The sequence below is a fragment of the Hirundo rustica genome, chromosome 17 (assembly GCF_015227805.2).
Source record: "Hirundo rustica isolate bHirRus1 chromosome 17, bHirRus1.pri.v3, whole genome shotgun sequence".
NCBI classification, from domain to species: domain Eukaryota; kingdom Metazoa; phylum Chordata; class Aves; order Passeriformes; family Hirundinidae; genus Hirundo; species Hirundo rustica.
In genome coordinates this window covers 10,658,416-10,684,768 of record NC_053466.1, presented here as the reverse complement: position 1 = coordinate 10,684,768, position 26,353 = coordinate 10,658,416, and the positions used below count along the sequence as shown (strand labels likewise).

Below are 26,353 nucleotides of genomic sequence, written 5' to 3'. Positions count from 1 at the left end.
GATACTATCTCATTATTGCAACCTGTGATGAAATTTAAGAGCTTGGTGGCCTTCACCCAAGTGGAATTTGAAGCTGTGGCACACTTTGCATGAGCTGGGTCAGCCTAACACTGGTCAGGCTTTTCACCCAGTGTTCAGAGATTAAGTAAACCTTACATGTGCTCTGTTCAACACATTTATGTGTCTCAGCGTGAAGTGATTCTCATCCCTAAATAATGTTAATTTCCATAAGTTGCCATGAGTTCTGTCCATGGCACGAGATGAAGCTGAATTTCAGTTCCCGTGTGTGGCCGTGCACGCTCAGCCGGAGCGTTCCTGGGCTCGGAGGGCACCCAGGGAGTGCCTGGCGCAGCAGCACGGAGGGGGAGCTGCTGGCAGAGCCCTGCCCGTGCTGCCCAGGGCCCGTGTGGGTCCCTGTGTGCCACCAAACACCAGCTCAGTGTCCCCTCTCTCCTGCAGGTATTCAAACCATCGATTCCACCCAGGCGTTGTTCCTGCCCATCGGAGCGTCCGTGTCTCTCCTAGTTATGTTCTTCTTCTTCGACTCGGTCCAAGTTGTCTTTACAATATGCACAGCAGGTGACTAAGTTTTCTTCTCTTTCTAAGACTTGGAATAGAACAGAAAGTGTTGATAGAATTAAATATTGTCGGTAAGAATTATAATGCACGTCACAGTACATCAAAAAAAAGAATAGTCGGGTTTCACAGTTGTATTTTCATGTCTGTGTTGCTATAAATAAAGTGACGAGTAGTATTTGAGAAGTATTTTCCACTTAGAGATGTGCTCAACCTACTGAACTATAAATTGCCAGAGGTCTAAACCCAGATATGTTATTTTGCATGAAGTTCACTTGTTTATAAATCGGTGCTCAGAACTGTACATGGTATTTCATAATTCAAGTACTTCATGGGAAACAACTTTGGGGATCCTTCCAGAGACTTCCTTCCTACTTTAATTTTGGTTTTGCTTTTGTGCAGTTTTTCTGTTTCTGGTCTCAGTAACATTTGAATATTAGTCTTTTGCACTGCTTGAATTTAGAATAAAATTGAAGCTTACTTGCAAATAAATTGCAGATCCTCCAGTCCTGTTTAGCATTTACATTTTGTCTTTTAAATAAACACCAGGGCATTGCTTTCTGGAAAATTTTGGCCTGTTGATCTTTTTGCAATTCTTCAAGAGACCAGCTGCTGTTGAGAGTAGCAAGATTCTTCTTGCTACTGCCTCAGTAGCACAGCAGCTACTGAGCTGTAGCCCTCAGTAGCTACAGAGGCTCAGCCTCAGACAGCAGCTTCTAAAAATTGTACTCAGTCCACATACCGAGTCTGTGCAGATTTTTAAACTCCTAAATACCTCTCATCCTCTCCTGCTCCACTGCAGGCTTTGTCCTTATGGTTTAACTCCTGAGCTGGGCCAGCCTCTTAAAGAGGGCTGATGTTGATGGGTGAAATCTAAATCTCTAGTCTGAGACTTCTGTCTAATTCTACCTCCTGTAGAGGCATGTTGAATTCTGCTTTTATAACTCTGACCTATGACGTTCTTTCCTATAAAAAAATTCTTCAGATAGATTCTAGTGTATGCTAGATATCAGGGACATGTATACTCACAAATATATATTACAAGGAAAGATTTATGACGAAAGAGTGATTTTAATTTGTTGGGGTTATTGGTCCATTTGTTTTTAAAATTACCTTGGGATTTGTAACTTTATTTGTAGCACTTGTGTGTGTAACTAGAGGATCCTGTGTCCCTTGGGGCTTGTTGCAGGTCTTGGATATCTTTATTCTTGAACCTGGTTTTATGGTATATTTGTGCTTTTCCTTGGGCTTGCATCAGAGGCTGTCATCAAGCCCAGGACCCCTGAAATGCAAAGCTTCCTCAGAGGCTGTACAGCAGGATGGGGACCCTGCTGCAGATGCAAACCTGGCGCTGTGGAACTGAGTGCCTCTGTCCCTTGAGGGGGACAGACCAAGCTCAGGTCATGCTGTTTTACATCCTTTGTAACATCCTTTGTAGCTAGGAGGGGCTGATGTGGGGGACTGCTAAACTACAGCTGATGTCTGGTTTCTTAAACCCCTCTCAAATCTTCCTCCCACAGAGATTTGCCTTTCAGGGAAGAGTCAGGAGCAAGCGTAGGTGCAGCAAGCAGCCAAGGCCAGGACCCACTGCCAGGACCCACTGGAGGGCAGAGCCCCAGAGCTGGCATTGCCTGCAGACAGGAGTTGAGCCAGGGGACTCCCCACTGAATCACCGGGACTGAGGCTGGAACAGTCAGGAGCAGCTGGGAGCAGCTCCCGTGGGCTCTGTGCTCCCGAGTCCCTGCAGTTTAACGCACCCTGGACGGGCGCAGCGTGGGGACAGCGGGGCAGGAGGTGCAGGGAAGGGCAGAGGGGGTTGAGCCTGTGCTGCTGGAGGCAGGGCTGGGCAGGCAGGGAGGGCAGGCAGGGCTGGGCAGCAGGGAGGGCAGGCAGGGCTGGGCAGGCAGGGTTGGGCAGGCAGGGAGGGCTGGGCAGCAGGGAGGGCAGGCAGGGCTGGGCAGCAGGGAGGGCAGGCAGGGCTGGGCAGCAGGGAGGGCAGGCAGGGCTGGGCAGGCAGGGAGGGCTGGGCAGGCAGGGAGGGCTGGGCTGCAGGGAGGGCAGACAGGGCTGGGCAGCAGGGGCACAGCCTTTCTGGGCAGGGTTCTTTGCCAAGCACCTCCAAAGAGGTTCTGAGTTCACTTTGTGCAGAGTTGCCACACTGTTCCTTCCTTCCCTGTCGCTTCAGGTTTTCTTCCCCGCCCTGAAATATTAATAGAACTGTGAGCTTCTGTGGTGCTGTTTGTATGCAGACACTTCTTAAATTTTCTTCATAGATCACTTGAGTTCTCCTTGTTTTGTTTTGTTTTGTTTCAAATCATCCTCCCACCAGAAGGAAAGATGTGGTTTGTCCAAATGAATTTTTCTCCAGTTGGCTTAAACTGGAAGAGAATGTTTGATTCTTTCCCATCATCTTCATTTGAGAAGAGAAGAAAAATCCCTTTTAAAAATCAGCAACAAAAATTTTAAAAGGAATAAGCAGAGGACAGTACAAAGATTTGAACTGCAGCATGCAAAAAGTTTCAAGTGACTTCCATTTTCACTGCAGTCTGTTCTTGCTGCACAGTTTTGGATGTGCTGCTGACATGTCTGTGTCTCCACGCCCTCGCGCTCCAGCCTTTTACAGTCCTTTAAAAAAACTGGAAGGAAAAATGATTATAACTACCAGCAGTTACTAAACATTTTTACTAATGTGTGGGTGGGATAAGTATGCTGCTTGAAAAAGAAAATGTTTATGGAAATAGTCTGGATATTTATGTATTTTTATCATTCTGTTTTCAAAAACTTTTAAGTACTTTGTATTTTAAAAAAGTGAGGTTGCCAGCTATTGGCTATAAGTTATTCGAAGTTGTTCTGTGTTTTAGTAATGAATAAAGGGTTTTCAGTGAGATGGGGGAAAAAGTTACTATCCAAGTTAAAAAGTGGAAAAAAACCCCTTTATTATGCTCAGTTAGTCTGTGTTGTTTGTTGGAAAATTGTAAGAAAATCTCGCAACCAGTTTGTAGTAGTTTTTTTTTTTTTTTTACTCAGAATATGTGAAAACTGTTTTTCTTGCTGACATGATCATGAATAGATTTAAGACTTTTTCTACGGTTTGGGGATGGGGCATTGCATTCCTTTGAGAGCTTTCATTTTATTTCAGTCTGAAGGCTCGCTGTTGTGCAGAAAACCTCAGAGCTTTGAGCTGCTCATGCTGGAATAATGCTGAGCATATGATAATAAGACATTGTTGCAAGAGCTTTTTCAAATTAGAGAAGCCTGTTTGTGTGCTGTAGAAATTAGGTCTGAATGTCCTAATATTACCTTTTCTTCTTTTCATAGTCCTTGCAACAATAGCTTTTGCTTTCCTCCTGCTCCCGATGTGCCAGTACTTAACACGGCCTTGCTCACCTCAAAACAAGTAAGGACTTGAGCAATCCTTTGCTCCTCTTCTTGTGTGTTGTATTTCTTTTAATGAGAATTCTTTAATAAGCATTAACTTCAGGGCTGATGTTTGTGCATATTTCTTTGTGCCAGCATCATGTTTCCACTTTGAAAGCAGGAAGCACAATTTCTGCAAGTCACTCACACTTGCCAGCCTGGGAAATGCAATACCAGTACATGGGACTAGATTTCCCAACAGTGATTTTTAGTAAGTCTGGCTTGTTTTGGCTGAGATTTTAGAGTTTGGGATTTGGCATTGGATTTTAATGTTTGTTAACATTGGACTCTGGATTTTAATGCTGGCTCTTTCGGAGGCTGTAGTTAAACCAGTGGAAAATACAGTTGTTAGTGTCATGTTTTGAAACTAATTTTATTTTTAACCTTGTGATTGGAGTTCATGTTGCTGAAATCACTATCTTAGGTGGTGCTAGGAATGGTGGCAATTTCAAGAGAGGTGCCAAGATTTCCAGAGTTTTTTCCATCTCTGCAGTTCATGCTTTACACACAGTATTTGAATGTGAGGAAAGCTTTTATTTTGTTGCTGTTTTGGTACCTATTTGTGGCAAAGGAACTTCCCTTCAGTTGTTCTTGGCATCTTTCATCAGCACTTGAGCCTTGTTCCAACAGTGTCCATTTTCTGTTCTTTAAATGGAAACATAAAGTCTTCCAGCTGATGTTTGTGTGTTGTTCTAGGATTTCCTTTGGCTGCTGCGGGCGTTTCACCGCTGCTGAGTTGCTCTCGTTTTCTCTGTCTGTGATGCTTGTCCTTATCTGGGTCCTAACTGGCCACTGGCTCCTAATGGATGGTGAGTATGTGAATGAAGGGGTTTTACTCCTGGTTTGTGCCTGTTCTGACACATCGTTTGCCTGGTGACGATTTGTGAAATTTGCTAATATTAATGGCTTGGCTGCTGAGCTGTGCTGCAGACTCCCTGAAGAGCCACGGCCAGGGACATGCCAGGGGAGTGCCTGGAACACCTGTTTTTCTGGTTTGTAAAAGCTTCCAGGGAAGTGCCAGAACACTCATGAAAGATATTCTGCACCTGTGTGGTGTAGGGTAAATGCCAGATTGAGTTAAAGATGTGTGGAGACAGCGGTTGTTTATGATTCATAGCTTGATCCTAAAAATCTGGGTTATTTTTGCTGGGCATCTTGTTTATTGGTTCTGGTGCTGAAATAATTTGTTGAGGCAGCTCACAGTAGCTGGTTGTCTTTGATCTCTGCGATGCTTACCTTGTGTGGTGAGATGGGCAAAACTGGCAATCAGCCAGCTGGCTTGAGGCTGGGATTTATTGGGTTTTTTTCATGATGGTTGACCTGAATTCAGAGCTTACTGTTCCAAAAAGGAGCCTTCGTCCTTCCCTCCTGCCTTCCAGATCTCTTGTGCTAGCTCTGGCATTCATTTAATCACATGGTAAACTGATCCAGCTCACTAGAATGGCAGCATACTTGGCTTTTGCCAGCATATTTTTCTGCTGCTGCAGGGACATGAATTGGATTATTGTGCAGTCAGGTATGTGCTAAATTTGGCAGAAGGTAAGTGGCAGCAAGATGGGATCTGAGGGGATGGAGAGGATATAATAGCAAAGGCATGAAGGAGCCAGGAGCAGGACCTCTGCTTCTCAGCAGTGTCAGGCAGCTGAATTGGCTTAGGACATGGTGTAATGGCACCCTGAGGTCGTGATTGCTTGGGGAAAAATTACTGCAACAATATTACCTACCCTTGAAATTGTTTGTTACAATAGAAAACATTCATCCCATCAGCATCCAGCTCCTGTTAAATGAAGTAGAAGCAGCAGCACTGAAACCTCTCATGGCACCATCATTCTTTCTTTTGTATATGGGCCCTGTGCTTCATTCACGGTTTGAACTGCTTTAAAAGTCCCACCTCTTGTATGGAAGGGAAATACCTTTGAAAATACCAGATGGTAAATGAAAAATTGCAGACAAGTCTGTTTTGTGATAAGCGGAGTGAGTAGCCCACCATGAAATCAAGGGTGACACTTGATCTGCAGTAGCTGCAAAGCTAAAAGGGATGTCAAGTGTGGATTTTGGCAGAATCTGAAGAGTTGTCTACACTGAGGTATCAGCAGAAGCATTCAGTTAAAAATAGCTGTTTTTGTCAGTGCTTCAGTCTGATATGGTGAACTTTGCAGTAATTCGTCTACAGAGCTCTGAGCTGCTGGTGCACAGTGGTGTCTGGCTTTTATTTCTCTTGGAGGTTTTTTTTACGATTTACTGAATTGTGTTGCTGCTGTCTCACCTTGAATCATTTCATGTAGTTTATTAAGGGAGCTTGAACCGCACAGGTGATCCTCCTGTTATTTGTTCAAATCCAATTAAATGTCAAGCGTTTGCCAGTGACACTAAACAGGGAGTAGCTTTTATTGGCCTTTGTCAGGGAAACGAGACGGGAGCTTTAGTCCTCGTCCTGTGCTGCTGCACGTGGGATCCCATCACCTCTGCCTTGCGTGCGGCTGAGTGCTGCAGGCGCCAGAGCCTCCGTCCCGGGCGGGGCAGCAGCGAGCTCTCCTGTCCCGCAGGCAGCGCTGGCAGCCGCTGCTGTGCCCGGCCCGGAGCGTCCCGTGTTCGGCAGAGAACGAGCCCGGTGTTGTGAGCGGGCTGCTCACCGCCCGGGCGGGGCGGGCTGGAGGAGGAGCTGGAGGAGCGGGGCATGGAGAGCCCTGGGCCTTCGGCCGGGCTGCGTGGTTCATTCTGTCATTCTGTCAGCGCCAAAGAGCTCTGCTGCTCTTTCCTTAGCTGAGGAAAACACGGGAAATACTTCTTGGTAATTGCCAGTCCTTAGGAAATCGAGGTGTGGCGGTTCCTGCTGGAACAGCTCTCAGTGCCCAAACCCCACCCTGCCCCTGCCTGCACAGCCCTTGGCTGAAGTGCTTCTAAAGGCAGGGACGTGTTACAGGGCAGAGTGAGCCCAGGTTGGCTCCAGGGGTTGTCTTCTGGCATGTCATGGTGCACCTTTACAGGTACTGAATGCTTATTTCTGAGGAGATTGTTGGATGACAGAATCACCAAGGATGGTCACTGTTCCCTGGTAAAGCCTGGTTAAAAGAAAAGCTTTCCTAAACAGCAGCCAGAGCTGAAATGCTGTAGATGTGTGGAATATCTGTAGCTACAGAGTGAACTGCCTGGTCGTGGATACCCTGGGAGCTGCAGCAGCAGCTGGGCCTGTGTTCTTATTCCCTTCTTTTCAAATGCACTTTGATCAGACCAGAGCTTCACCTGCTGGCCTGTGGGGGAAGTTAAAGCCTCCCCAGCTTACACAGCGCTTTGTAAACCAGACCCTGCACCAGCAGCAGCTTGGAGCTTTCACCTGCTCTGGATGCAGGAGAGCTGGAAAGCTGCCAGAGAGTCTAATCACATATGCAAGAATATTCTTAATCCTCAGAATATCCCTGTTCCATAAGTGTGTTTGCAGGGACTCTGGAGTTAATTTGTCCTGTTAATTGATGGTTAACTCCTCCAGTGCTTTCTTACTCAGCCTTGTTAACCCATTGCCCAGCACTTCCAAACCTGCTGGCTGTGTGGCTGCTCTACCTCTCTTTCTGTCTTCCTCTCATCTTCGGCTATTTTTTTGATGATTTGAAGTATATTTCAGTGAAGATCTGCCTTATATAGTTTGTCAGCACTATGCTTGAGCTTGGATAGGAAAGCTGGCTTCCATTTAGAGAAGTCCATTGCCTGCACTTTGGCCCATATTACTTGTACTTGCTCTCGGGCATTCCTGCTTGTTTTTTAAATTTACCAGTGTTTCTTAAAGCATTTGCAAAACTGGGTAATTATTAGCATGTGGATTTCATTGTCAGCTGAAGGATTTTTTTTCCATCTTCTTTTCTACCCAGTATTTGCTTAGTTTGATGCCTTGTGCATGAGCCTCTGTTCATTTCAGTGAGAGGGGAATGGAGTGTGTGAACAATAGATAAAACTCACCCTGGTTACAGTATTTCCATTTCTCATTAATTATAACCTGGAAATCCTCTCCTAAATATAGGCTTACTTGAGCTATTATTAACACTGGCTTTAGAGAAACCTCTTTGATTTAATACACTCTGTTCCCTTGTATTTGCTCTTCTGCCGAGGAAGTCTGTAACTCAGGGCTATACTGAATTACTGAATGCAGTTCTTTTTCTTGCTGTGTCAATTTCTTTAATCCTCGATAATTTGCTCACATTTTGTAGCTAGTTACAGTTGAGCAGCGTGACTTAGGGTACATTTTTACGTCAGTGATCCCACTGCTTTGTTAAAACTGGCTGCTCTGACACTTGGGCTTGTGCTAAAGTTGCCAGGTCTCAGGAGATAAGCTGGGCTTGGCAGAATTGCTGGGATGCAGCCTCGCTGGCCCCAGGGCATGTTTATCCCTTGAATGTGCATGGATGTGTTTCCATAGTGAGTGCATGGAAGATCTCCCCAGCTTTCAGGTGAAATGCAAGTGGAAGGTGGCTTCACAGCCCCATAATTACAGCCTGAGAATCCAGAGGTTAATTTGTCCATTTTGGCTTTGTCCAGCTGTCACACTGGTGGGCATGTGTGTAATGAATTGGCTTCCCCTGCAGTTCCAGTTGGCAAAAATGGGATTGTAACTTCTTAAAAAATTCTGTGTCATGTTAGACAAAGACATTTTGTTGACAAATGTCTGCATGACTGACTGTAATCTGATCCCAACAGGGCTCCATTATTCCTTGCAAATAGACTGATATCATAGATGAAAGCTGATTTGCTTTTAAAATATTTTTAAAATCTGTTTTATTGTATTTCTTTGGGGATTTAATTGTAACCAGTAGAAATACATTCAGTTGTCATTTGAGTATCCTTGGTAGATGAGGCTGGGCTCAAAGAAGCAGGCAGTGACACAAATGTGAAGGGTTTTTGTTTAAAATCTTACCTTTCTACCCTGATAAAATTCCCCTTGGTACAGAGTGAAAATCTGAGCTGTGTCATGTTGTTCAGTTCATTGATCTGGCTGAAAACCTACCCTTTAGGAGTGATTAGGAAAAAACTTACCCATATATTTTCCCCCTAAGCTTTCACACACATTTTGGTTATTGGGAAATCCCTGGATATCTAAATGATGATGTTTCGTAGTATTCAGGCAGTCTTGCACAGTCTTGCCCAAGCAGAAGTTTGGTTTGAGTGGGTTTTTGTCAGACCAAGTTCTAACAAGTCATGTAACCGTGCCCTTTCTGAAATAAGAGTCAGGGATCTTATTTATTTTATGCATTTCTTAGATAAAACAATAGAGGAAAAGTAGATGTTTTTGTCTGGGGCACAGAGAGTTCAAAGTTGTTTTGTTCCTTCTGTTTAAAATTGGGTAGTCAGGGTTGTACAGGGGAGATGGAGTCTCCAGGACAGAGGACATGCAGACGTTTTGTTGTGGTGGGTGGTGGAAGTTGAGTGGAGCAGAGTTGTGCCTGCAGAGGGATCTCTGCTTCATGGGGATGCGTTTGCAGTCGGCCACTGAAAGCATTTTGGTAAGAGGAATGTCCCAGTCTGGAAATGATAGCATCATCTAGTGCATGCAGAGCTGCACAGGTGCAAACAGAGGCTTCTTTGGGGTCCTGGAGGGGGAGACACGGGCTTGGGATTGGTGTTTTTCTGTTTGTTTTTGCTATTTTTAATGAACTAATGATGTCTTGCATTTTGTAGCTCTGGCTATGGGCCTGTGTGTTGCAATGATAGCCTTTGTTCGGCTGCCGAGCCTGAAGGTTTCCTGCTTGCTGCTCTCTGGGTTACTAATTTATGACGTCTTTTGGGTAAGTGTCTGGTTTGATTTTGCTAAAACTTTTTATGCTTTGGATTTGTCATCGGCCTTGGGCCAGTTTTACATGAATTCTTCTGGTATGAAATTGAGGAAATCTGGCAAAGCCAGAAGATGGGCTCCACCACTCCATTCTGAGATGCTGAATTCTACAACAGGATACAGAATTATCTCCTTACTAATTACTTGAAATAAAGCAAAAATAAGATTAGAATATTTTGATTTTTGCATATTATTAAAAGAAAAGGAATTTGGATCTCAAATTTTGAAAACTGGCTGAAGGTGAGAACAAGCATTTCCCACACACATAGAGCTGTGTCCACACTGGCACAGAGCACACATGCTGGCTTCTGATTAGCAGTGAAATCTGCAGAACAGGAATGCAAATGGACCTACAGGGCAACCAGACAGGCTGGCATAAAATCTAAGTGCACTTCTACAAGAAACCTGACAGGATGTGTTCTGAAATAGCAAGAGGGGTTTGTTTTACCTTTGCATTACACCGAGCACTGATCCAGGGCAGCACCCACTGACAGCCAGAGATTGCAGTGGGATGGGCTGTAGCATAAAAGTCTGTGGGAGACAAGGGCTGCCTCATTCCATTTGTGAGTGAGCACCATGCTCACCTTTTCTCTCTTCTGCAGCTTTCTTTTATTTTCAGGGTGTTGTTACCTGCATTTGTCATCCCACACTGTCTGCTTGTTGTCCAGACAGTTCCTTTGGCAAAGGATCTCAAGATATTAATCAATATCTTGATATCAGAAAGTATATTCCAGTTATTCTTGAGGATTAATAGTGTAAAAAGCTCTATCTGAATTTTTGAAATACATTTTGCCTTTTATAGAAGTACATTCCGCCTTTTATCATCATATATACAGAGAGATCCTTTCTTTTCTTGAATAGCAAAGCAAATACACATTCAGCTTGAGTTGCTGTATAATTGCAGTTTGTAACATCTGATTACCTTGCTCTGTAGGTCTTTTTTTCTGCCTACATCTTTAACAGCAATGTTATGGTGAAAGTGGCCACACAACCAGCTGATAATCCCCTGGATGTGTTATCCCGGAAACTTCACCTGGGACCAAATGTGGGCAGGGATGTTCCCCGTCTGTCGCTGCCTGGCAAACTTGTATTCCCAAGGTAAAAGCTGCTTTTACTGGAGTGCATGAGGAACATTTTCCCTCCACATTCTTAGTCGTACTAGTTCTATTGTAAAATCCCTGTTTAGTCATTGCCTCTTCATGCTAAAGGGGAATATAATGAGCAGTGAGGACTGGACACTTTGCTCATTCATAGTGAAAAGATCCTGACTGGGGTAAAAGGTGCCCTGTTCATTTCTCGGTATTTGTGAGAGTTCTGCAGCCTGATGATTGCTGGTGTGACCTCACACTTGAAAGCAGAAGATCGGAGGTTTATTATAACATCAGAATAGTCTGGATTACTGCTGATTGCAGATGATTGGGAAGGGGTTGGAAACTGACCTAAGCAAGGGTGGCTTACCGGGCAAGCGCAGTGCTGAAGGGAGATTATTCCACACATCCCTGCTCCAGGGGTTCCTTGGTGGCTCAGATCTGTAAGCAGACACGCCCAGGGCCTGGTGGGGCAGGGAGCTCAGTGCAGCAGCAGTCAGGCAGTAAGTTTTGTTGAGGTATTGCTCGGTTCTTGTTTCTTTAGATGTTGAGATGCTGAAATTACAGAGAATAGAAGTTCATTGTCTGCAGCAATAAAGCCAAAATTGTTCACTTTGTCAACTTTGTGATAATTTGCCTACATTTTCATGAAAAATACCTTGGATTTAATATAATGGATGATTTCAGTTCTTAATCTTTTTCACAATTGGCTCTTTTCTGGGAATCCGGCAAGACTGTAGTTTTCTGTTTTGTCTGAATGTCCAAAATGGGTGTACTGCCTTGTTTTAGATCTGCGTGCATGGGGACGAAGCTGGTACTTCAGTGGTAATCAGCAGTCAGATCAAAGGGCCAGTCGGTCCCTCCCATCAGTGCTGAGGAGGGAGAGGACTGAAATACTGGGTAAATGGATCTGTTTCATTGAGTGATTTAAGGGTTAAAGTAGCTTAAACACTACTGAGAAAAGGAAACTGGTTTGGAGCAACGTCAACCCTGCCCAAATGGGTTTGTGTAAAACTGAGGTGGTGAAGAAATCACTGAGGAAAAACCTCATTAGCCAGCACTGGGTTCTGCTACGTGCAAGTTTGCTGGTAGAAAGAGGGGCTGTGCCAGATGAAGCTCAAAACCACAGTGGTGGCGTCTAGAGCTTGTCACCTTCTGTTTTGGCCATGAACCCAATTCCAGTTGCTCTTTAGTTCCACAGGCAGCCACTTCTCCATGCTGGGGATTGGAGATATTGTGATGCCAGGGCTTCTGCTCTGCTTTGTCCTGCGTTACGATAACTACAAAAAACAAGCCAACAGTGATTCCTGCGGTGCCCCAGGACCAGGGAACATCTCTGGGCGTATGCAGAAGGTGTCTTACTTTCACTGCACACTTATTGGCTATTTTGTAGGTGAGTAATTAGTTCAACATTAAGAGCTGCCTAAGTGAGCAGATGTGGGATTATTGTAGTAGGTTTAAAAGATGATGAAAGCAAGTGTAAAGAGGCTTTGAGAGGTTGCTTAGTTATGTTCTTTCTAATCCTCCTCTCTTTGTGTTCACTGGCATGGTCTGGGGACAGAAGCTCTTCTATAGTCTTCAAGAATTTTGTTTTGTAGTTGTATTTTATTTAGATGGTGAAAGGGAATATCAGTGTGGTTTTTTTAGCACTTGCTCTTTGCTTCTCTGGCTTAAAAAGTGTTGTAGCTTGTATCTGAGTGATGGGAAAAATACGGAAGTTTCCAGATGAATTATCTGTGCATAGTACATAGCAAATCTAAGCAATTCACCTAGGCAATTCCTGCATTTTTGTATTCTGATCCTGACATAGTAGTACATACAGAAAATCATCAATAGTTACAACTGGAATGCTGTTTATAATTTGCTGTAGCCAGCCCTTTCCTGCCTAATATAAAATAGGCTTTTCCCTCCAGTCAGGGCACGCGTGTGCATATCCTGACCTCCCAAGGCCCTTGGAGGCTGAAAAGGAAAGATCATTTCCTACCAATAGCCTTCCTTCCCCCACACCTTGATTTCCCCTCCCTCCATTCCCTTCTGGCAAGTGTGCAGGGTACAGCCCTTACTGTGAGCCCTGACTGCTCAGGCCAGGGGCCACAGACCAACAGTCTCAAGAGCAGCATTTCAGTGCAGTGCAGTCAGCTTCCCCCTCACCTTTTGTATTTTGTCTGAATTATTCTTGGCTTAGTCTGAGATTCAAAACTGAACCAAGTGGCTCAACACAGCCTAATACTAAAATAGAATAATTTTTCACTGTTTTGTTTGTTTCAACTGCATTCAGGGAAAGCAAAGCACAGAGAAGTAACTTAACCTGTCTCTCAGAATGGGGGTGAAGGAAGCCTCAGTGGATGAAATGCTGAGAACATCCACCTGCAACCTGAAGATATTTATAGTGACTTTTTTCTCTTACAGGTTTATTAACTGCAACAGTAGCTTCTCGTATTCACCGGGCAGCCCAGCCTGCCCTGCTCTATTTGGTACCTTTCACTTTATTGCCACTCCTCACCATGGCCTATTTAAAGGTAAGAGGGGAGGACACGTGGGCAGCGGGAGCTCTGGGTCAGTGTCCTTGCACTGGGCAGCAGCTCCCAGGGATGATGTGTGTCCCTGGCAGCCCTGGCTGACAACCAGGAACCACGGCTGTCAGGTCAGTCTTCGTTTCAGAGGACTGAACAACTGAGAGATGAGTTCCTGAAATAGAAGATCATTAATGCACATAAAGTAACAGTAATTTTAAATGAAACAAATTCTGAAGTATTAAATTGTTTTAACTGAGTGAGTGAATTTGTCCTTGTCCAGTTGGTAATGAAATACCACGTGCACAAAGTTTGAACAGTGACTGGAGATGCAGAACCTTGCTTGCCTCTTCCCAGTCACTTGTTCTGAGCAGAAGTTGTAAAATTTATCTTTCCTGTTCCAGGGCTGTTGTTGAAGCACACATCTAGCCCTCTGCAGAGCAGAACATAAGAAAGGGCAGGATTTTCAACCTGAGTAATTATTTCCTTCCCATCAGAAACCTATTTTGGGTATATTTGCTCTAAAAGTAAGACATTCTGGCCTGACAGGGAAAGGATTTATTTTTACTGTCTTTATTGTAATTTGCAAATCAAAAAGAATAGATTTGCTCTAAGATGTGTTTGCAATTCTGTGTGCATTTTAAAACGTGAATTCTAAGCAGAGCTGAGAGTTTCTGAGGGCACGGTCCTTGTGCTGTTTCCCTGCCTAGGGCGATCTACGTCGCATGTGGTCTGAGCCTTTCCACTCCAAGTCCAGCAGCTCCCGTTTCCTGGAAGTATGATGGAACGGACAGGAAGTGACCTGAACTTCTGCCTTGGTCCTTTTCACTTTAACTTGTGGCTTTGTTGTCACCTAAAGCTGGACTGGCTGGTACTTGGGAAGGTACCAGTGATGGGACATGTATGAAAGGACTTTGTATTAAAGGAGGGAAAGAAACAAAAGCTAAAATCACAGAGCTCCGTGTGACTCCATATCTCCCTGCAGATGTGGAATTGGGGACCCTTTGTGCAACTGCAGCCACTTTCCTCTTTTCCTCACTCGGATGGATTAGTACCAGACTATTACCTTTGTGAGAGAGGAAGAGACAGACTTGAAACTAAAAACGGCTTGAAGTCGTTCAAAAACTTGTGAACACTAAACGCAGAAACAGTTAAGCAAACTGAGGCTTCTTCAGAGAACCCCTCGTGGACCTTGGGACCAGTTTCCTGCGGGACTTCGGTTTTGAAAAGAACTGAGACAGAAGGTCTTCTGTCACAATATTGGGTTTTTTTGATTTATTAAATATTTCCTGTGGTGTGAGGTTACTTATTAAATCCACAGACATTGAGTGACTTCTTGCAGTATACATATAAAAATTTGTTGTAACAAGTTACATTTCCACCCAGATGTCATATTGCAGTGAAAAAGGGCACGATTTTTATACATATATATATACACACATATAGATATATATATGAATAAATAAAAAGGAAAACCTGCTAAGATCATGCTGTGTAGCAGACAGGGGCTTGCTGTAATTTTTAGCATGTAGCGCAGTTACTCTGGCTTTATGTATATGGATCTACAATGAGCTGCTGTTTTTTCCACCCCCCTCCTACAACTGAACCTGCAGTTTAAAAACCAAGTGTAGTATTTGTACTGGTTGTACCATGGACTTTAGGGGATACTTGATTTGATCAATGTAGCAAACTAGGGAAGAAAAAAGTTCAAACCCAGCCCTGTGTGTCCGAGGGGGGAGGAGGTCGGGGGTGTCTTTTTTCTTTTTTTTTCCTTTTTTTTTTTTTTTTTTAACAAACAACTCCCTTGCAGGTTTTTAGTAGTTCCTTCTTGACCAGTGCATGTATTATAGCAGCAAATGTCTTTGTGCTTTCTGATCATAGTAATGTATCACTTGTAAATACATTTTTTTCTATTTTCTATTTTTTTGTATTTTTTTGCATTTTGTTTCATTAGTGTGCTGTATTTTTCCATGCCCCTGCCCCTCAAAGAAAAAAAAAAAGAAAAAAGAAAAACTGTCCTTTACTGTTGTGACTGGTTGGAGTTTGTGCGTTGACTGCTTTGTACCTGTAGCTTGTTAAAATGTGGATTTTATTCTTTCTTTTTTAAAACCAGCTGTTCCAGTTGTTATTTTATTGACTGAAAGGCTTCCCTGAGGTAACTAAACTCTTTTCCTTTCAAGCACTGTGCCAAGCAGGGTTTGGGGAGCTCTCCTGAGAGCTCACAGCTCTTGCTGGTTGACAGATGCTGGGAAGTGTTAGTGGCAGGGGAGGAGGAGGAGTGACTCTGGGCAGTGAGGTGACTTTGGGACCGGTTTCATTCCAGGTAAGGGAAGGGTTGGTCAAACACCTGGAGCTCTCAGCACTGTTGGGTGGTACAAGAGCATATTGGACATGGCAGAAGATTTTGTCCAGCCACATGTGTGCACTGTCATTAATGTCATTAATTAACCCCTTCCTCTGTTCTCAGGCAGGTCTGGCACAGGTGGCAGAGGGGCTGATGCCTCTGAGCTGGCTGGGATGCACTTCCAAGAGAGATGGAACGTCCCAGGATAAACAGTAAGACACAGCTCAGCCCTTGTGGTGGGGGCAAGGGTGCTGAGATTTAGCAAATGTGGGTGGGTGTGGCGGGGGGACATGAGGACTTTCTCACACACACACCCCAAGTTCTTTTCTTTCCCTGAGCTGAAACCATTCCCTCTACCATGTGCCTGCAGTCCTCATCCTCCGGTAACTGTCACTTTTTAATGAAATTAAGTTTTTCACTGAGAATCTGCTTTTTCTGTTCATGCCAGGTGCTAGGTCCCAGACTTGCTTGGGACAGTAAAAAGGCATGAGTTTTGAGCTATACCTCAAACGTAAGGTGAATAAAATATTGATCTGGGTATTCAAATAAGACAGAATTTTTTGGTGGCTTTTGTTTTGCTGAGAGATTCCAAGCAGTGGAATAACAACTTCAGATCCACTTTGCTCCAGCCTTTGCACCTGCCTGACAATTGTGCACAGCTCAGGTGCCATCAGCCTCACTGCAGTTCCCTCCTTTGGAATTAAGATACAAGGTCTTTCTCTGTTTTGCAGCAGTAGTTTTAGGCCATGCCTGCTAAGCTTCCTTATGAACAATTTCTACACTTAGAGAAGCATTCTGAAGAAAGTTCTAGAAGTGCTAATTGATAAAAACTTAAATTGAGAATCAATTTAGCTTTCCCAAAAAAGCCTGGCCTTCCTTGTTAAGCTGTCTTGCCTCCCTGCACTCTGTGCCCTTCTCTTGCACCAGGAGCCCCGAGTGAGCTGTTACTGAGCCCTCTGTCTCTGCTGGGCCCTGCCCAGGTGAGCACCCACTGCACTGGAAGGGCTTTGCTGCCCCTTCAGCCAGCAGGAAAAGGATTTCGGTGCTTGGCAGAGGGTCAGTGCAGTTTAACTGTCCTAAGAAAAAGTGCCTTCCCAGAACTTAAAGCTGCAAAGCTTTGTCCCACAGCTCTCCCTCCTCCAACCATTCAGAAGGATTAGAAAGGGATCCTTACCTGGCTGTTCAGCTGTGGGCCCTCCCTGCACAGGTGGACCTTTGGTCCTTTTCTTTCCAGTCTGACATGTCTCTGCTTGAGGATCAAGCTGTGCAGGGTGCTCTGGGCCCTCTGGATTTTGGGAGACTCTGTAGGACCTGGGTTTCTCTCCTAGCTGGGTCTGGTACAATTGCTGATGCCTTCTTTATTGAACTTAATAAACTGGACACAAAGTCCTGCAGTGAGATTTCCCAACCACCTGCCCCTTCTTCTGGAAAGTTGTCAAGAATAACTGTTTTAATAATTGACTAACATAAACCTTCTTGCAAGAGGTAAAATGCTGGCCAAAAAAGTGATAGATTAGGGTGAGCTTATAGTGCAGTTCTCAGGACACAGACCAGAACTGAAGAACTGTGCACAAATCTGCTGACAGGTCTGGGTCTCTGCTGCATCTTTGAGAACAGTCAGCTTAGAAATGGTATTGTGTGTATGCTGACATTTCCCTAAGGTCACACTTCACCTTGCAAATGTGCTGAGTTCCAAAATTTGAATCTGAAGTTAATTTCTTCATTCAAGTTACAGACAGCCTGTCACATTCTCTTATCACTATTCCACGTCTTTATTCTATTACTCTTCCAGCCACTTTGTTTTTCACTTCAGGATGTCTTTCAAATACAATATTCTCCATCTTTTCCACATTCCCAACATAATCTGCATGTGCGGCTCTTGCCAGGTCTGTGTTGATAGTGAGGGCTCTCAACTTAGGCAAAACAAAGACCTAATTTAAAATCAGAATAAATTTGTCCTTTTTTGAGAACAGCTCATCTCCCTTTGGTCTGTTGGAAATTCTCAAGGAAGAGTCCAAGCTACATGATATAAAAGCTGTCAGGTGAGGCAGGAAGTAACTCCTAGTTCCTGTAACTAAGTTTTCTAAGGAAGGATTCTAGTTCAGGCTCCACCTGCTCCATGCCTCAAACCAGTTTCATGTACTCTTAGAGCACTGCATCAAAAACCCCAGAGTCCTTGAGAAGTATAGCTTTTGTTCTTGAAAAGTGACTTATCTTCTTCCCCACTTGTTTCTAATTTATGTATAACCTGATTTTCCCATCTCTGTGCCCCATCTTTGCAATGTTGGCTGAGTTTGACAGAAAGTTGTGAACAGACCCTTTTCTCCAAGGAGAGCCTGGCCCCACCCACACTGGGGTTTGTGTTGTCTGAGGGTGCCTTGCTAAGAGCTTCTGCTTCAATGCTGCAAAACTCGTTTGTGTTTTGCCCTTTCAGCAGTTCCTCTGCAAGAGCCCTGAGGAGCAGACACACAGCACACAAAGTTCTCTCCTCCAGTATCTTGCTGTGAGAAAAGCCATTGCTTTGCTCTGGGAGCTCTGGGCCTTTGTGCGTAACCAGGCTGTTTACCCCCAAAGCAGTGCAGTGTCACGTGCCACTGAGCTCTCTCTATGGCAGCAGGGGAAAACTTGCAGAAAGCTTTTGTTTGAAAGCCTTTGCACCCTTTTTTCTTTTTTTCTTTTTTTTTTTTCCCTACCTCAAGGTTGTAGGTTGTCTCTCCTCTGTCAGCTGAGGTGGTCACAGCCACCATGGGGGGTAACAGGGATGGTTTCATTCTGCACTGGACAGAAGCTGCAGCAAATTCGAGCTGGTAATGAGGGAGGCTGAGGGTGAAGAGGGGCAGTCAGCAAACACTGACAGCACAGCAGATCCAAGAGAAGCACCTGGACAAGAGTGGAAAGGGGCTGGGCAGAATTGTGACTGACTGTGCTGCCTCACTGGGGATTCAGCTGGAGTGCAGGGTAACAGACACTCTGCATTGCTGAAGTCCTCAAGTCCCTGCAGCTCCTGTTCTACCGGGTGGCTGCAAGGAGAAGTGAGTGTGAAACAGTATCCCACATCTTCAGGTACCATCATAGAAGTGTCTGCAGCAATCAAAGTGGTGACATCAGGCTGAAATCAAGCTTCATCCAGAGAAGCCCTCCATAATTTACAACATATTCATGATAATTGGAATGGTTTTCCAGTAGGAATGCTCCTGTTGAATGCCTGGCAAGTTCTGTCACTCCTTATGCACGGGAGAACAAAGAGAAACTCAGCACTTGAGGCCCTTGCCCCAACACGCTGTTGCCCTCCAGCGCCCTGCACAGGGATGACTGACATCACTGAGAACTGGTCTCACTGGTGCATGCAGGCCCTGCTGGTTTCTGCTCCTGTGTCTTGTGACTAAATTAATTCACATCTGCATTGAAAAAAAAAGGTGAGGGGGTGGTCCTTTAAAATCAGGTTTTATTTGTCGTCTCTGCTCTCTCGTGTAACAGAATCCTGCTCTTCTCTGCACACAAGTCTAAATCAAAGGCACCACAGGAAAAATAACCATTTCCCTCTAGTGTACTTGTTTGAACAAGGAGGCAGACTGGACCGTACAGGCTCTTGTCTTAATCCTCTCTATCTTCTCCTAAGTTTAGAGCTTTTCCTTTGGCTGTTGACACTTCTACAGTTTATGTCTTACCAATGACTGCTGAGGCTGGTGTCATCTCTTCATTCCCTCACTGCCCAAAACATGTAGAGATTAAAAGCTGTTACTGCCCTATCAGGCACTTCCTTTCTTGCTGATATATATTGCAGAAGCAATATTTGGGTTTTTTTGGTGTTTTGTTTTTCTTTTTTACAAAGTAGTCCCAGGCATTGCAGCTTTGCTGTCCTGCTTCTATGCCTACATCCCAGAGAGCTGAGAGTGAGCAGGTGCTGGCCTCTGCTGGCCCAGAGTGAAGGATTCTTTCTGATCTGTTTTCACATCTATGCAGACAGCAACCAGTTTGTCGCCCTCTCTGAGTGTGGGGTTTCCCTGCATGTCCTCCTTTCTGGCTCCTCCTCTGCTGGAAGTGAGAGGGGCCCTGCTGCAGGGATTACCTCAGCCCAGGCTGTCTCATTGGGAGCTCACACACAGCTGCATCCCACACCTGAACTCCACTGAAGTCTGATCTGCAGAGGCATGTGACCAGCGGCCTGAAGCAGGACACAGGGGTCATGGCTCTCAGCACCTGTGATTCTGGCACTGGTTATCCAGTGACACGAAGTGACAAATTTAGCAAAACAGGCAGTGGCTGGCAAGTGCTGTCATTTTGCCACTACCAGACCACCGTTTCCAGCAGTCCAGTTTAGGAAAAGCCCCAGGCCATCCTACGAGCACAGGTTGCCTCCTCCCTCCTGCACTCACAGCCATCACTTAGAAACCTCAGTCCAGCCTCTGTGCACCACACTTTGTCCAAAGAAGAATCAGCACATTTTAACTAGAGGGTGAGTTACTCATTGGTGAGGAAAGCCTCCATCAATAGCCTCCTTCAAGAGGGTCAAACTCCATCACCGTGCACCATGACGAGGCACTTGGGGCAGTGTGCTGCTCCAGGCAGCTCCCTCAGCCTCGGTAGGCCTTCAGCAGCTGGCCTGCGATCACCAGTCTCTGGATCTCACTGGTCCCCTCGTAGATCTCGGTGATCCGAGCGTCACGGTAGTGGCGTTCCGCTGGCATCTCTGTCACATAGCCCATCCCACCCAGGATCTGGATAGCCTGGAACAAAGGCAGCAGCTTACAGAGGAAGTGGGGTGAAGAAATCCCTTTTCTACAGAATGCACACATGCACACACAGCCATTTTAAGAGGAACTGTGTCCACTGCAAGCATAAGGGGGAGGATGGGACATGGGGATGACTGCAGCTCATTTGTGATTGCAGGAATACACAGGATTGATCTGCATAAGTGCGATATGGATATTCCAGATGGGCAGTTAATTGCTTCAGAGGTATCTGTTAGCGTTCCATAGTCTAAGATGCTTTTATTAAAGACAGGGGACACAGAACAGAGGATCTCATCCAGGTGCAGTGGTGATGACTGGTGGCCCCATGCTCTCTCCCACATTGCTGCTCCTTCTTAAAACTGCCACTGCTCTGGACAGCAGCAGACACAGGCCACTTTAATAATGCAGCTGCCACAGGCCAGTATAAACCCCTGCCATCCTCCTACTTCCCCACAACCTGTGAAGATGGTTGTGCTAATCAGCTTCAGCCATAGGGTTGGTTGTTTGCTCGGTTGGTGTGTTTCAAATATAAATTAGTAAGTTCCATCCCACCTTCCCAAAGCACTTGTGAGACATCCAAAGTCCCTTCCCACACAATGTATGTCAGAGTTGTCAATTGACAGTTACCTGATGAGCGATGGATGTTGCAGCTTCTGAGGCAGCCAGTTTGGCCATTGCCGCTTCCTTTGGGGAAGGAAAACATCACTGAGGGTGCAGCTGTCATAAAAAGGAGCCTCTCACCTGCACGAGGAGCTTGAACGCTCACAGAGCAGCTGTGCAGAGAGACAGGCCTGATGGTGGTGCCAGCTGAGAGCAGCCACCCCTCTCCCCTGGGCTACCACCGCTGCTGAACCCCGGGGGCTGCCCGAGGGTGGGCAGCAGGCCCAGGACTGTGGGGGTTACACCCCAGCAGTGCTGGCCGGGCAGGCACTGAGCACAGCGATGCTCTGTGCAGTGGGCTTCCCTGGCCTTGAGCCTGTGCCCTCTGCTATGGCTGCTGGACAAAAGCAGGGCTGGAAATACCTTAGTGAAGGGTTTTCCATTGTCCTTCAGCATAGCAGCTCTCCAGGTCAGCAGGCGTGCACCCTCCAAGGCCACAGCCATGTCTGCCAGCTTGAACTGCAACAACAAACACTGCCTTTGGTCCAGGGCCTGTGCCTGCACAAGGGGACAGCTGAATTCTCCCACCCCCTGCGGCCATCTAAGGAAAAGGAGCCTCTGTAATTAGTTTTACCAGCATTTGAAAACAGAATCATTACCCTGTTTATCTCAGACAGTACAAAGTGCACCGTGTGCCTGATACCATGCCCAAGAGCACACACGGACTTTCCACCAGCCCCAGGCCCCTGTGGAACTGCTCTGTGTGCCCAGCTCGTACCTGCACTGCCTGGAGCTTTGTGATGGGTGACCCAAAGGCCATTCTCTTCTCAGCATAATCCACAGCACAGTCCAGAGCTGCCTGTGCTATTCCAAGTGCCTGTGAAGCGATACCAATCCTTCCTCCATCCAGAGTTTGCTGAGAAAGACATGAAATATCTATAAGTCAAGCCATACTTAATCAAGAATAGTACATGCACATTTCTGGTGTTGCTGGAAAGCTGCTGTAGCCTTAGAATCCTCTGGTCAGAGACCCCCTTGATTCAGAAAGTTCCCAGCTATGCAGGAATAGAGAGCTGTAACAGGCACTGCCACTGCAGAGAGAAGGCAGGAGTTCAACAATAGAAGGAGAAAGGAGCGGAACTGCTTATTAGCTGGGAGAAAACGAGAGCGTGCAAAATAAGGGAAACAGCACAACAAGGATCTGCTCTGGAAGGGGCTGGAAAGACCTCTTCAGGCAGAGCAAACTCACCCTGCAGCTGATTTTACTTTCGCAATCTGATCAGTTTTCCTTTTTTACCCTCATCGTTAGGACACACATGTGAAAGCATTTTTCAAACTGATTAGTGAACCCAGTCAGCTACCTGACTTTGCTCAAACACCTACTCTGCCCCTCTGTGCACAGAAATTGCAGCACAGGGAGAAAAGGCTTCATCTTCTCAACCCTAGGCTGAAGGTCTTTAAAAGAACCCGTCAGTCACCAACAACTTTTAGTTCTGGACATAATGGAATGGGCTCTGCTCCAGGGAGCTCGGCCTAAAAGGTCAGGCCAACAAAGGGTGTTTTGCGCCTTCAGAGAGAGCAATGACCCCTCTCACAGGACACTGCTTCATTGCAGAAAACAAAGCTGTTCCCAGCTGCCTTGCTCCTCCTCTGAAGTCACATGCATACCATAACTCAGCTGTCATTCAACTTGAGACACTCTCCAGAAGTTGTTGTGGGCCTCCAGGACAACTTTCCTCTGCCACAGTATTCACATGGGGAAATGCCATGTTTTCCCTTTATTTATGGCTACAACTGAAGGAACAGAGGATTGGAAAAGAAGGAAAATTAAAACATACTGCCCCTGTTGACACAGAAGCTCAGTGGCATCAGCATTGCTCCAACTGAGAACTGCTACAATAAAAGTGCTGTCAAAGACCTGTGTAAATTAAACATTGATCAAGGGAATGACTGCTCCCATGTTGGCAAGAAGGGTCAACAGCTTAACATGGCACAGAACAGCTTATGCAAGCAGTCCTCACTGAAGTGAGTGCCTCTGGAAATGGTTTATGGAACGGTAGGCTTGGGAGCTATGGCTGTACACACGCACAGCTGCACCCCATCCCTCTCTTACCATGGCGATTTTGAAGCCCATTCCTGGCTCCCCCAGGAGGTTGGCCTTGGGTATCCGGCAGTCCTCAAATATCAGGTTGGCAGTGGAAGAGGCTCGGATTCCTAGTTTGTCTTCTTTCTTCCCCAGTGACAGCCCAGCTGTTGGCATGGGAACCAGGAATGCACTAATGCCCTGCAACAGGACCCAAACTCTTAGGAATGTTGTCTTCTTACCTTCCCACTTCCTTGGCTGTCAACAGGCTCCCTCCATTTTACATAAAAGCCACGTGTCCAGGTAACCAGGAGGAGGGAGGGGAGAGCTGAGACAGAACACAACCAGAGCACATCAGTCCCTCCTCTGCTCAATGCCTGTACAGCTCTAAAAACAGAGTCCCAGCTGTGGCAGAGTGCTTCTCACAATTCCTTCCCTCCCACGCCTTTTCCCTGACTGATACAAACTATCACACCTTGTGCTTCAGGGATTTATCGGTAGTAGCAAACACCACAGTGGCGGAGGCATCCCAGGCGTTGGTGATCCAGGCCTTGGTGCCGTTCAGAACCCACTCGTCCCCATCCAGACGCGCCACGGTGGAGGCTGCACCCGCGTCGCTGCCGTTTCCTGAGCAAAGCAGCAGCAATCAAACCTCAGGTGATCCGTGACACTGGGGCCAAACCCACCCCCCACCTGCACCCCACGTGCTCACGGCACCTCTAGAACTGTGGCAGCGTCCCCACTGTCCCTCCCACAGGGCAGGGAAAGGCCCTTGTGTGCAAGATGCGTCCAGAGCTCTGCTCACCCAGGGAATGAGCATTTTCAGGAGGAACCACAGGATGGCAGTTCACACCTTGGGTACTGAGACTTGACTCACAGAACCGCTATAAACCACCCTTCTACAAACTGTTCCGTTTCAAAGACCAAAAGTCCATCCTAAACCTGACCAAGGAAAGAAGCTACACCACGGGCTTTTCAACAGGGATGGTAACAGTCACGTCACCTGGTTCACTGAGGGCAAAACATCCAATTTTCTCTCCACTGGTGAAAGGAGCGATCCACTGGTGCTTCTGCTCTTCAGAGCCAAACTTGAGTATTGGCCCTAAATACAGGGACTTTAAGAATTTAGTGTTGTTAGTGCCTCTTGAAGGTACAACCAATCGAGTAACTTCCTAATGTGCTCTCCAACACACCAGAACCCTCCGCAGGAACAGATCCACTTTTCCCAAACACTCCTGTGCCATGCCAACCCCATTTCACGCCTGCCCCTCACACTCACGTTATTGACGCTGACGATGACGCCGGTGGATGCGCAGCCCCTGCTGATCTCCTCCACAGCGATGGAATAGGCCAGGTAGTCGAGGCCTGCTCCTTTGTACTTCTCTGGCACATCCATAGCCAGCAGCCCCAAGCCACCCATCTTCTTCACCTGCACACGGGGAATGGACAGCACCGGTGTGCCAGCAAATACAGACAGACACATGGGGAGCAAGATACGTCATGAGAGGGCTACACCCAGAGGAAAGGATGCACACAGCTCCTGGTGAAATGGGAATCTGAACAAAATGGTATGTGTCCCTAGGTCCCAGTGACTTCAGCAGCTGCACACAGTCACTGTTGTTTAGGGCCTTGCTTGTTTAAAGCACTCTCTTCAGCACTGGGAAGGGAGGGGGGCTTCTGAAGGTGAAATAGGGAGACAGAACTCCACCTGCATTTCCTCAGCCTCCCACCAAAGCTCTACCCTTGCATATTTCCTGTCAATAGAAACGGGAAATCTAGCTGATAAAAATCATCAGAACTTTACCTTTGAGTCTGCTGAGGCTTCAGCCTAGGACTGCACAAGGGAAGAATTTTACAGAATGAATGACTGCAGAAAACAGTGGTGCGAGGTGATTTTTTTCATTCCCAATAAAGCCAGATCTTGCTTCCCAGAGATTGTTTTTTGTTAGTCACATTGTAATCTACCACCAGTTCCCCAGCTAGACCCGTTGCTTTGCAACCATAAGCCTCTGCTTGCTTTTAGAGGAACTGGGGAGAATTCTTAGATACATCATTTCCCCCCTGTGTGCGCACCCAAAACACCAGTCCTCCACAATAACTCAGGAAGATGAACACTGATTCTACATATGTTGCTTCATCTTACTAAACACTTGTTTGCATCTTGAATTTTCCCCTACACATTCAAAAGACTCAGAATCAAATGTAAAATTCTCAGATGAGAACAGTAAGAAGCTATTTTCTTCCTTAGGGTAAGTATGTTTTCCTGGCTACCGTCCTTATACCTTACTAGAAAGAGTAATGTAACAAAACTCTCATGCCTCTGACAGTGTTTGCTTGGAGTCTCTTGGCTAATTTTGCTGCAGCTTTGTATTTTATTGCTTAACGTGCACACTGGTGTGTCTTTCCACAAGAGAAATCACTGGTTTGGCTGGAATTTCAATTTATTCACAGCCCCAGAGGATGATGCCCTGTGGGAATTACAACGTCCACATTCAGAACAATGAGCTGGTCTAAACTTCAATTTTCTGCTAAACAGAAGCTGGATGTACATTTTGCCTCGGCCCGAGTGGTCCTGCCCCAGAGCAGCTGGCGGTCTCTGCCTGTGCGGAAGGGGGTCTCTGCCTGTGCCATCCCAACCCTCGCACCCACCTGTTCGGCCGGGAAGCGGTGCTCCTTGTCCAGCTGCGCTGCAAGCGGCATCAGCTCCTTCTCCGCGAAGTCCCGGACCGTCTGCCGCAGCATCTGGTGTGTCTCGGGCAGCTCCGCGCTCTGGTACACGGTGTGCAGCCGGCGGCACCGCAAGGCCAGCGCTGGAAACGGGGAGGGGACTCAGCGCCGCCGCTGCCCTTCACACCAGGGTGTGCGCCGGCCCGTGAGGGGTCAGAGCGTCCCCCCACCCCGGGACACCTCCCCGCAGCCCCGCGGCCGCGGCCCGGCTGCAGGGCGGCGCCACCCCCGCGCCTGAGGGGACTCGCCTCAGGCAGGCCCTGAAGGGCACCGGGACGCCACCTCCCGCGCTGGCCGCGGTCCCTTCCCGTCCCTCCCGCGTGCCGAGCAGCCCCCCCGAGCAGCCGCAGCGGGGCGCAGCCGCTCCCGCCGCCCTCACCCCGGCGGGCTCCGCCGCCGCCGCAGCGGGACACGGCCGCCGCCATCGCCGCCGCCGCCATCGCGCCGCCTGAGG

The 26,353-nt window shown here is 46.6% G+C and overlaps 2 protein-coding genes across 4 annotated transcripts in view; one reads left to right on the top strand and one right to left on the bottom strand.

Annotated features, from left to right (window-relative positions):
• The window catches only part of SPPL3 (signal peptide peptidase like 3), a 55,825-nt gene extending 40,493 nt beyond the window's left edge, over positions 1–15,332 (top strand). For all 3 annotated transcript variants that reach the window (XM_040081148.2, XM_040081149.2, XM_040081150.2), the window contains 8 exons: positions 460–579; positions 3,895–3,973; positions 4,690–4,802; positions 9,658–9,764; positions 10,746–10,909; positions 12,093–12,292; positions 13,309–13,418; positions 14,123–15,332. In XM_040081148.2, the coding sequence (XP_039937082.1) occupies positions 460–579; positions 3,895–3,973; positions 4,690–4,802; positions 9,658–9,764; positions 10,746–10,909; positions 12,093–12,292; positions 13,309–13,418; positions 14,123–14,194 (965 nt within the window). In that variant the 3' untranslated portion in view covers positions 14,195–15,332. The remainder of the gene's footprint in view (positions 1–459; positions 580–3,894; positions 3,974–4,689; positions 4,803–9,657; positions 9,765–10,745; positions 10,910–12,092; positions 12,293–13,308; positions 13,419–14,122) is intronic.
• Positions 15,333–19,184: 3,852 nt separating this feature from the next.
• Positions 19,185–26,343, bottom strand: ACADS (acyl-CoA dehydrogenase short chain). The gene is made up of 10 exons (XM_040081012.2): positions 26,279–26,343; positions 25,822–25,982; positions 24,452–24,601; positions 24,176–24,287; positions 23,648–23,799; positions 23,203–23,373; positions 21,868–22,005; positions 21,513–21,608; positions 21,117–21,173; positions 19,185–20,483 (listed from the first exon to the last, which is right to left on the bottom strand). Exons 1-10 carry the CDS (start codon positions 26,337–26,339, stop codon positions 20,331–20,333), a joined length of 1,251 nt encoding a protein of 416 aa, XP_039936946.1. The 5' UTR covers positions 26,340–26,343; the 3' UTR covers positions 19,185–20,330.
• Between the last annotated feature and the right edge of the window lie 10 nt (positions 26,344–26,353).